Genomic DNA, 12,687 nt, shown 5'->3' with positions numbered 1-12,687 from the left:
CGGGAATAAAACTGGCTCTGAGTACTGTAATATCTTAAATAAATGTATAAATAATATTGTTTTCAGTTTCATAATCTACTGTACCCTTTACACTGAGTAAATGAATTAAGTTAAAAGTAATTATGTTAAACATTTTTTGACACTTTACGAGTTATAACTCATGAGGTAAAACATCATTCAAAGTTATACAAAGAGATCAGGCTACGCTAGCAATTTATAAACACAAAGAGTAAAGAAAACGAAATTAAAATATTTAATATATCGTGTCGAATCAATAGACTAAAGATATATTTATAAGATACAGTACAGCCTGTAAATTGACTGCTTGATTGAGATGAATCAAAAATATATAATAGAGTGACCTAAGTAAGCGAGAGTTTATCATCGATATCATATTGTAGAGTAGTAAACCTGCTTCTCCAACTATGCGCAACTTATTACGTATCAAATAGATCACCGTAAAACAAATTGAATAAATTACCGTATTTTCTGAGTTTTTTAAGCAGGAAATATGTAAAGAAAAATCATTTCGTTGGGCTAAATCGAATTACATTTGCGAAAAAATTCGCAATAGAACAGACTATTACGGGTTTTATATCAAATCAATGTTACTATAACTGCTACATGCACTGGTAGACAAAACATACTCAGATAGGTCTATGATTCTAAAGAATATCTGCCAGCTGTCAATTTTAGTGAAGCTACTTAAACTTTTAATGATTATCAACTGTCATCAAATTACTATTACTTTTTTAACTTATATCTAATCATACTTTTATAAAATACTTCAGATAAAAGTAATCGGACCTATATGTTAATCCATGTTGATGCTTGGCTACGGTGAGTAAGACTAAAATTAAATGGTTTAAATTGCAACTTTTATTAAATTTTTACTCAACCAAAAGGGATTATTTAAAAGTGAAGAATGAAATTAACCCAAACTTTATCCATATTTGAATTAAGAATTCCTACTTTTAGAATTTGAAATTACACATCGTCCTTGAATTCGCGATTAAATTGAATCAATGCTGTATTTAATTGTGCACCAGTTACTATTAAATGTTAGCGTTCGTATAATTCTTCCATGATAATTAAGACATGCTTCGGTTTAAGATATTATTAATTAACAATGTGATAATGTTATTAAAGTAGAAGTAGACGGTTCAGTTTAGATAATTGTAAATATTATGATCTGTTGAAAAATTGTGAGGTTCAATCGTTAATGGACTTCCGTTATCGAATGTGTAGAAGTAAGGTACTTAATATGCCAATGACGTGTAATCGCTAAAATGGTGGTTGTCACATTTGTAGGAATCTGTTAGATCTTAAACGGATTTAAGTTGTTGATTGGGGCTATAATATTATTAGCGCATAATATTAATTAACACATATTTGTCCGATAGTAATTAAGAGGATTATAAAGCTATAGAAAAGACTAAGTTATGTATAAGAATAATTAACAGGTTGTAAAGGTGTAGATTTGGTACAAGTATATAAAGGGTTGTAATTTACCTCGCTGAGGAGGAGGAAAATACGCAGACCTAATAAAGTTAGTTTAGTAAATTTATCCAAACACTTCTAGCCCGCCTTTTACTGTTGACTGAGGCCCTTAGCTAAAGTAGAGCGAGTAGTGACGCTTGGTTGCGGTTTTACTGTACGATAGAAGAGAGTAGGATAAGTGTGGAACGGGAATTTGATTGCTCCAAACGACGTTGTGACAAGACATTATCATTATCAATAGCTTGTTCTTCAAATGTATAAGTTTCGATTTTTTTATCTAATTAAAGTATTATATAAAGAAATAAACTTAAAGCCAGGATATTTGGTTTTCTATACGAAGATAATCGACCAAAACCAACGTGGCATAATTTAATAACTAAGGCATTTGAATCTACTCTAGATCAATCCGTGAAACACTACAATAGAGGCAGTTACGATTATTCTTGATATATTTATAACCTAACCTACCTGTTAACTCTAAATTCTATGCCTACTTAATTTCGTATAGCTTGTAAATTAATCTTACTCTACTTTATCATTCGTTATATCTTGCATTACATTCGAAACTTTGGTGGAACTGAATGAATTTACGCCGATCTTGAGGCCTACGTGAATATTGTTCCCCTCATTGATTCCACAGCTTCCAGCTGAAGTATAAATTAGCTATATTGGTCATAACATGTTCACGAGTATTGAGTTCTGGGTGGAATAAAAAATGTATAGCTTTTGAGTAAACAAGCAAAGCAAAATAGTCAAGGCAAAGATGACAATACTAAATAGTAATATCGGCACTTGAATGGGCCGCACCGTGCCAAGATACCACGGAACCATGGTTAATAAAGTCATGAGAATCATGAAAGAAGTAAAGTTTATGTTTTCCGCTTCACAATAGTTATCTAGCAACTTTCTTGCCTTAAATGCTCAATAAGCGTTAGAAATACAAAGTATAGAGAAATAATCAATTGTAATTGCAGATTCAACGAGAGTATTCGACCGATATCGTTGATAAACTATGTTTTTTGGTATAAAATAGCGATGAACTTTAATAGAATCGTAATAATTAGCGATAAAACATATCGCTATTTGTATCAAAGTTAAAAATATTGCCACGAGAATGAACCCACGATGGCCAAGATACGCTCTCGCTTCGAAAGATTTTACGAAATCTGCCTCAAAAACACTAGAAAACCTATTGGTTTAAACAAAGATGATCGACATAACATAAGTAATTGATGTACAAAATCAGATATAACCTATCGAGCAATTTAATAATTGTAACTGGTGCAGCAAATGGAACTGCCACCAATATACACATGAGAATGCCTAGTAGAAACATTTGCGACAATATAAAATTGGAAGTTTTGACAATTGCTGTATGATAATAATGAATAATCACGATCCAAGTCAAGACGGTATGATAATAGTTAGGATAAGATACGTGAACAAGATTATACCATTATTTTTGTACTGCGTTGGCAAACTTACTAATGGACAAGCATGACAAGTTGGTGACTGATTGATTGTTGGCAGCTCCAAGAGGACAAGCAATATATTTCCAACAACATGTCCGAATTGCAATGAATTGATAATAGCTACCAGGTTGGCAAGTTGATGAATGTGGACCAGAAATCTGACTTAAATTAGAATAGGATCCCAATTCAATGTCAGTATCATCGTTAACCTGTAATAAGGGAAAATTTTGACTCTTCCATGTACCAACAAAGACAATATAATATATATTGGCCTGCCCACTCTGAGATTTTAAGGTAACGAGGATGTAAGTAATATAACGAGGATTTCCTTTCTTATTAAATGGAAATAAAGGTGTTGATTTGCCTTCAAAGGATATCCGATACAAATTTTCTTTGACTTGTTTTCTAAACGATGGATTATTGATTATTTAACGTTGACAAGGACTGTTATTGCATTTTAATATCTTATGGATTGTATGTATTAGTACTTTTACCTTATTCTGAACGTGAGATACGCCAAGAGAATGTTGATAGGTATTGTTTTATGATATACAGATTAACCCTGCTAGTAGATCTCTATTGGTAAAAAATAACTGGTTTCATAAGTTGCCTATTTTAATTATTGTGTTACTGTAGTGATGCACCCTAGATTTGCTTGTGTTGCGTACTATATTTAGAATAGTTAAGTTTCTAAAAATAGATATTCTTGTGCTGCTAGATTTAGGTGACTGGTAACTACTATATTAGAAAGTGTTATTCACTAATATAGCTGTTAACTAATTATGGTACAGGACGTTATACGACTTGAAATACTAAGATTGTAAAGATGCCCAATACCTTACGGTGTTGGACATTAATGGTAAAGTAATAATATTGTAGCAGTTTGATTAATACTGTAAAATGTAGTGATGATTCATGTCTGATTGTAGACGATGTTATTGCCTTAAATAGATTCAGAGAAAAGTATATAAGGTGTACAAATCTGAGCGTAAAGGAGGAGAAAAGATTTGATATCTAATTGAGCTCAGATTACTTTAGACTAGATTCTTGTGAGTAATTAATTATTGCTGTACTATTCTTTAGAACCTTGTAATAAAAAGCTTTTATAGTACTGGATTCCTCTGTGGACTAAAATTACTGTGGAAACGATATTACAGTTACCAGTTAATTATTTCCGTTAGGGTATGATCAGAAGCTGAAATGTTAACGACTTTGGCTTGACATTTTTTAATTTTAGACAAGGCATGTTACTGTTCATCATTACCGTAAATAAAAAAGATATTTATTCATATTTTTCCTAAAGTAGAGTTGTGATAAGTTAAGTCGTTAATGGATTTCCATTAATGAATGTGTGATAAAGATTGTCACACTTGATTAGTGAGTTGTTTAGTAACAAGTCTAGTTGATTTGTTAATTGGAGTAAGAGTAGTAAACACTCAATATTAAATTACATATATTTATTCTATACTGACTATCATAAATATATGTTATACAAAATCAAGTATATTGTAAATAGAATTATGCCGATGGAAACTGGCACAGGTATATAAGAGCGTACCTTTAATCATAGAAGCAGTTCTGATATTACATTGCCTAGTAGTATATTCTATCGTTCGAATAAAGAGGATTTATGAAGTTATCTGGATATACTCATTGCTGAATAAGGTCGTATACTGAGCTGGTCGAGTTAGTGAAGCTTATTAGCAACGGTATATTACGGTAGAGCGGTTACGCTAGGAATAAAATTAGTTACTTTTACTACAAACGACGTTGTGACATGGCATTACTTATTTTCTCCTTTACTCGTGAAATACTTTCTGAAAAGTGAGCCTGTATTCCTTGCTTTAAAATGATTGACAATTTGCTGATGAATATCATCGCTATCAGTAATATGTGACAGTAGGTTAAGTAAATTCCAATTTATATTGACTAAAATTGACGCTATCATTTGGGGTAATGAAATACAAAGGTAATAATTCGAAAAATTGTTGAAAATATTTGCTTTCTCAAGTAATTATCACCCTTGGCACTGTAACTAATTTGCGCTGTATCGGCAACTTTCGAAGTTTCTTGAATATCAAAGTTTCTACGGGAATTTTGAGTCCCAATAATACCTGCTAATTGGTTACTAATGTCAAGTTCTGTAACTGCAGCAGTAGTAGAGGATATCATATAGTCTGAGCAAGCTAAGAAAGAGCATCGATTACTAGCATTTTCTAGATAGGACTTATCTTTGTAAACTGAAACAATAAATCCAACGCTTCGCTAATAGCGATATGGCTATCATTATATCCATTACGTATGCTATAACCTAGCGTAATATTAAGCAGTAAATTTGGATTATTATTAATTTCTTTAATGGCAAATATCATTCCATGCACGTTAATGAAATGTTGCTAGTCAATGATATTGTATCGCTGTATTTTCTGATCACAACTTCTATGGATTGGAAATATTCCACTAAGAACTATTTGACTATCTTTTAAACGCCGCGTAATATTGAACTATTTCCAACCTTACAGTATCTAGTTGCACAAGGAAAGATTTGGCCTCTCTGTATTTCAGTCAATTTAACTAATCTCTTATTTTAGCTTCCTATACTATTCCTTAATCCAATGCATATTTAATACGGTTTTGCAAGTGCAAGACACCAAGCTACATATGATTGTCTTCCCTCTCTTTGGCCAATCATATACCATCTATTGAGATGTGCCAGTGCCTCTTCAAGACGCCATGCAGTCCCACTTAACCGTACAACTAACATCCCTAGTATTATCCACTAACAATCCGCTAGGCCTATAACACCTGATAGAGCGCCATTAACACCTCAAACATACTGTCCTATTTACTCGAGGCTAAGCGTACTCTAATTTTCCTACAAACCGGTTTTTATTGCATTTATTGAAAAGATTAAAGAGAGAGCCAGTATAAGGGTTAAAACAGTAGATGTACCGTTACTAATGCCAACTGTAAAATGATAACTGAATATCACCTATGCTGTCATTATTAATGCTAAGCGTAGGTATTATTATTATATGCAAAAATTCTATAATATACCTACGGTACAATAGTTTTAACGAAACGGTTAAGTATAACGATCAAAAAGATAAAGGTCCTCTTGATCTTTTGTGTATACGAATTGATAATAGAAACGTTAAGAAATCAGAAATCGAATGATATGGAATTTTCTTCCGGCTTTGTCCTGCAAATTTGGATCTCGAGTCAACTAATATTAAAATGACGCAATCTAAGGTATTAAAATTCCATAACAGCTATCGTTCTTTCAAAAGCTGTTAACTTTAACTATCAAATATTAAAAATTTTATCTTATCAATACAGAAAAAATTAAGTAAATCGGTCCTCCATTAATCATACAATGTTAGATAAAAATACTAAACGACATATTATTTTCTAATTGAATGCATTCATTGCTGCCAAGATTTACAATAATTCTTAACGATAACTTCTTCAAACTCTTTTTTGGACAGGGTGGGGGATTATCTATAATTACATCATATCATATTTATTAATAAAGTATAGAATAGCATTTCGATGGAATAGTAAAGCATAGCGATATAGAGTAATAGATGAAAAAAGGACATCGATGAATTCAAAGCGTGAACATAGTGAATTAAGTTGTCTACGTACGACTTGTCTGACATCTAACAGAACAATTTCGCTCTTTGCTAGAGTTGCAAGACCAATTCAAAAATGCACTGAATAATCCTTTTCTCCTATTTTGTCATCAAATGAGGGATGAATATAGATCTTAATGTAGTAGGATCTGTACAGTGCAATGTAATAAAATGAGCGTAAGATTTTAAAGGAAATTTCTATTCAGTAGCAACAAAGACTTTGATAGAGTTAGCTACAATTACTTGTCTTGCCAAGTTACTATTCCATCGTATATTACATCGTGTAAATCAATAAATTTGTAATAAAATCATCTCATAACTATTCGTTCTAATCGAACTTGGACAAAGTAATTGCCTCAGGTAGAAAAAATTTAAATATAGAGGCATTTATTACAATATTTAATAATAATGGAGCAATAATTTATGACGACGAGAATCTAATTTAAAGTATCCTGAGCTCAAAGAAGTCTATTCTACTCTACGCTCATCTCAGTAGTTTACTCTTTCTTTAAATCAATTAAATTACTGTTGCTAGGGAGTGTTTGACCTTAAAGATTACTCTAAGAGTATAACGAATGAAAATATCCTCTTTTTATTAGTGGTATATCTCCTTAATGATGTTGCTAGTTGCTAGCCATAGCACCTTGCAGTTATATCGCTTAACACCTGCTAATTTATTAAGATTAATATATATTCATAGCAGCTGTCCAATTAAAATTATTTATCATGGTAAACATATACTGGTTCGTTGTTAAAGTCGATTAAATTCCTATCTTGATTAGTTACTTTATACTTAACACAATGTATTGCTTTGTGATAATATCTCGTAAGATTCTTTTTAGTCTAAATTAATTCTCTCAAAAATTTTCTTTGGCAAGTAGAAATTAAAAATTAGGCTTATTGTAGAGCGCAGTCCTTGTTGTAAGAATAGTACGCATAGATTATTAAAGCACAAATCGAATTTAGAGAACCTTAAGCTTGAAAGTTTCCTTTAATCTATTTTCGACATATTAACAGAAGATTTACAGAAGATATTTTCTTACATAGGTTATCACTTTATTTTACAGTACGAATCAATCTGCTTAATACAATGTCTAACGCCTGTAAAGTAGTTGGCCTCTTCCCAATTACAGTACATTAAGTCACATCGGTCTATTTACCGCGCTAGCTAACTAACTAATATTAATAATGGAAAATTTCTATTATTAACATAACGATAATTAGTCATAACGCCACTCTCTGTAGTATACATTAAAATAAACTTAAAATGTGATTATTAATTAGTTTTAAACTATTCAAGCACAAATTGTTATGTATTATTAATAACAACAAAGATTCAATTAAACTATTTCTACATTTTTCTAAATGTTAAGATGACAATCATTTTCCTTGTACACCTTTCGTCATCACGGAATGTATTTGTAAAGACATTATCAATAACTCTTAATCACTCGATCCCTCATATTTTGTTTTCATACTACAAGTATTCGTTGCCTATTACTATTACAGATTAAGTATAGAAATTAGATTTCATGTACGCAGTCTTTATAGTTCTTTACTTTTCTAGTCTATAATGCAATTCCTACTTTCTACAAGATAGAGCTCCACTCCAATTCTCGTATACGGTGTAAACTGTAAAATGATAAAACTTTACGCTAATAAGCTACTAGATCGCTAGATTTTTGAATCACTCGAGCTTTTATTCAGCTGATTTCTTAAGTGATATAATTATAAAATTGACTTATTACGTTTACATTAGTCGGTTTATGACAATTATAATCAAGATATTACGATGTGATACATTTCTAAACACGATGTAACACTGAAATTGCTGGTTTGATTCAATCAACCAGAAACAATTAGCTAATTTTATGGGAGAAGAAATAAAATCAAATGCTCAAAATTTAAACCGTGAGTAAATGAGTTATTCAATATCTGGATAGAATTGCGACAAAACATATCAGAAAAAGATTTCAAAAATGACTTAGCCTATTAGCTTATTAACCGCTTTAACTTTGACTTGCACTGAAATACTCACTACCGTAGAAAGAGCTAATTACAAACATTGACACAAGTTGAACTAAAGTGGCCTTTCATCCATCCTAGTTAAGTTTCCATTTAAATATTCTGATTCTTAGATGCCTAACATAATCCAAAAAAACTCATAATCGAATCGATTTAAAATTACATTTGAATAACTACAATAATTTGTATCATGGAAAGTAAAGGACCAAAATAGTTATTCGACGATTAGTACAACCAGAAAATTATTCTTGGATCTTAAAATATATAAATTTAGCACTCTTAAGCTAATTAACAATAATTAATTACATAATATGCTTCAGAATTAATGTAGCTATTTGGGTCAGAAATGTAGCTATTGCCACATGTAATGATGTTACAGCCATTTATTAGACAATTCATGAAAGAGATGCAGTATGGCAACCAATGTGCAATAGATGCAATAGTTCTTACTCAAGTTTATGGTTGCAATTACTCATTATATATAAGCGGCGTTCGTTTATAACTCTTGCAGTTGTAAATTTTGTAATCAAGATGAATAGATTTGGTTTATTCTTTCTTTACTTATTCCCGATGTCATTTCCAAAACTTCCGACTGATGTGGGGAAATTCCAGACGTTGTACGTCCTACATGTACCAATTTTTGTCTACTCTTGGTAAGGGTTCCAGCTTGATTAAAGGAATAATTTGCTATATCCACTATAATATTTTCACGAGTATTCTGTTCTGGATGGAGTAAAATTATATACAACTTTGGACTAAACATACAAAGCAAAATAGCTAAGGCTAACGTGATTATACCAAATGATGATATTGCTGCCTGAATAGGCCCCGCTGTTCCGAAATAAGACGGAACCATAGTTAGCAAAGACATAAGTATGATTAAAGAAGTAAAATTAATATATTTTGCTTCACAAAAATTTTCTGGTAATTTACGTGTTTTAAATGCCCAATAAACACAGCAAATACAAAGAACAGAAAAATAGCCAATCGCGATTGCATATCCAATACGAGTATTAGATCGACATTGCAAATAAACTATATCTTCAGATATTACAAGTCGATTAACTTGAATAGGATCGAAATAATTGGCGATAAAACAGATTGCTATTTGTATTACGGTCAGAAAGACGACTAATATAGCGGGTCCTTGATAGCTAAGATATACTCTTGTCTTAAAGGACTTCACAAAACCTGACTCGAATACTCTAGAAACTCGATTAGTTTTAACAAAAATGATGGACACAATAAATACGACGGATGTACAAAACCAGATAAAACCGACGGAGCAATTAAGCATTGAAACTGGAGCAGCAAAAGAAACTGCAGTAGACATACACATCAGAATACCAAGCAGAAACATTTGTGACAACATAAAATCAGAAGCTTTAACTACTGCTGTATGACGATATAGAATAATTACAATCCAAGTAAATACTGTACAAACAGCGCCTAGACTAAGATAAATTAACATGATTACATTCTGTATACTATAAAATGTCAATTCGTAGGGCTCGATCAGATGACATTGCGTTCGTTGTCGATTCGCTAAGCTTCCTAAAGGACAAGAAAAACAACTTGACGACTGTGATTGATTATTGACTGTTCCGAGCGGACAAGAAATGCACTTCCAACAGCATGTAAGATTCGTTAGGTATTGATAATAGCTACCAGGTTGACAAGTAGATGAGCATGGATTAGAAATCTGACTTAAGTTAGAATACGGCCCGAAACTAACTAGCGTATCGTTAATGTGCAAAGGAGGAAAATGATTATTTCTCCAGGTACCGACCAAGACGACGTCGTATGTATTCTGTAGTGTAGATTTTATGTTATGGATATAATAGATGATATGGGAAGGATTTCCATTTGCATCAAACTTAAATATCGGAGCTGATGCGCCTTCAAAAGATATTTCATATAAGTTTTTTTTAACTTGATTTTTAAAGGATGGATGATTGACTATTTCATATTGACAAGAACTGTTACTACAATTTAAGGTTTTATGGATTGAATGAGCTAAAGCATTGACAGCGTCTACGACATAAGATATACTGAAAGAATTTCGATAGATATCTTTCTTTGTTTCACCAATTTTATTGAGTAACTGGCCACAAGATTCTTCAAGATCTTGTTCTGTAAAATTAGTGAATCCGCGATTTTCGAGTTCCTGGCTTAAAAATGGTCGCAAACTGAGACAAAGCGGAAACTTTCGAAGATATTCTACAAATTTTGAACTCGGGCGATGCTTAAGGGATATACTAATCATTCCTCCAATTATATCTCGACTAGTCTTAAAAAACTGGCTTTCCAAAGTACCAGTCGTAATAATTGTCTTACCGGTCACATTTTGTTTTTCAAATTCTTGAATAATACTCGTTAGATACTGATTCGTGGCCGTAATAATAACGACTTTAGCAGGACTTGTTTTAATTTTCGATACTGCTTCAGAGATACTGTTCTGCTGATTTTTAACTTTCTGTGACAAATGTATGCATATATTTTTTTGTTGTAAATATTTCTGGATTTCTTCATGGACACGACTACTTAGGTCAGTAACGTACGACAGTAAATCGATAAATTTCCAATTAAAGTAGGATAAAATAGATTCTAAAATTGTCGGATAATGATCTTCCGGAGGAATAGTCCGTAAAATCATTGGAAATCTTTTCTTGTTGCTAAAAAGGCTTTCTTTGGCACCATATGTAATTTGGGCTAAGTTGAAAACTTTGGAAACTCCTTGAATATCAAGACATCCACGAGCATTCTGATCTCCAATAATGCCGGCTAATTTATTACTTACGGCTTGTCCTAAGGCTGAAGTAGTAGTAGCAGTAGAAAACTCATGTGGAAAGGAACAAGATGAGAAAGAGTATTGACTACGACCATTTTCTTCACAGGATTTATATTTTGAGAACTGGAACAGTATGTCTAACGTTTCTCTAACGATGACATGATCATTATCGCATCCATCACGTATATCATAGCCCAATGTGATATTAGGTAGCAAATAAGAATCTTCATTAATTGTTTCAATAGCAAATATCATCGCCTGAGCGTTGATAATTTGTTGCCAGTTTATGTTGCTACATAGCTGCTTTTTGGCATCATACTGTTTGTGAATTGGAAACACTGCGCCAAGCACTATTTGGCCATCTGCTGAAACGCCGATTTCTGTAGAATCGGTTAAGAGTATTAAAGAAAGTACTAACATAGAAGCTAGGCCAGTAGCTATATTATTATTGATTGCTACTGCTAAACGAAAACAGGATGTAGTACGTTCTGTCATTGCTAATAAGAATTGAAAGCAAAATTATAATCTACTCTTCGATCTTATTGATACAACGCTGGTAGAATAGAGATAAAATATAAGCATTTATTACAATTACAAAATCGTAAAAATTGAAAATGTAATCGATAAGAAATGAATTCTACGTTAATACGCGAACAAATAATTTAATTTTCTAGAAGACGAAATAGCTAATTTTCAAATACTTTACATATTAACATTTATTTGATTTCGTAGCTATTTAAAGTTTATTCTACCCAAACAATACACTTATGCTAAAATGTTGTAGTATAAGCTAGTAATGTCAATAAATTAAACATATAAATCGATAATAAAAAGGCGTTCAGTTAATTCGTTCAGTTTTCTAGATCTAGATTATTATCATTAAACGAATGATTACGATAGCCCCTACCAATGCAGATAGAATTTACCGCACATCAATGTTTATCGATCAGCTAATTTCTAATTTCATAGCATTAATGTTTTAAGGCCTTTACGCTAAGTTTAAGATGCAAATGCACGGACGTTACTTTCTGATATGAAATACAGCGTTAAGATTATTTTTAGGACATAATGACAAGTTTAGACGTTATCGTTGATATAATTAAGGATGGTTATTTCAAGTTCATGTATGTTGATTAGTATGACATAGAGTTTTATAAAGTAATAAAAGATAATGATGACGTATAGCAATTCTCCCAAGAAGAAATATTGATTGGATTAACTCGGAACGTATAGCTAATCAATTCAATTTTGAAGGCATTATAAA

General features: G+C 31.9%; 1 protein-coding gene across 1 annotated transcript; it reads right to left on the bottom strand.

Moving 5' to 3' along the window:
- Positions 1 to 9,158: 9,158 nt before the first annotated feature.
- TRIADDRAFT_29555 (uncharacterized protein) lies at positions 9,159 to 11,843 on the bottom strand (the record flags this gene model as incomplete). The annotated part of the gene is made up of 2 exons (XM_002115498.1): positions 9,159 to 11,434; positions 11,510 to 11,843. The coding sequence occupies 2 exons, from the start codon at positions 11,841 to 11,843 to the stop codon at positions 9,159 to 9,161; spliced, it is 2,610 nt and encodes an 869-aa protein (XP_002115534.1).
- Between the last annotated feature and the right edge of the window lie 844 nt (positions 11,844 to 12,687).

The sequence above is a fragment of the Trichoplax adhaerens genome, genomic scaffold, assembly GCF_000150275.1.
Source record: "Trichoplax adhaerens TRIADscaffold_11 genomic scaffold, whole genome shotgun sequence".
NCBI lineage: Eukaryota > Metazoa > Placozoa > Uniplacotomia > Trichoplacea > Trichoplacidae > Trichoplax > Trichoplax adhaerens.
The sequence above is the reverse complement of the archived record's forward strand: the minus strand, read 5'-3'. Positions and strand labels throughout refer to the sequence as shown.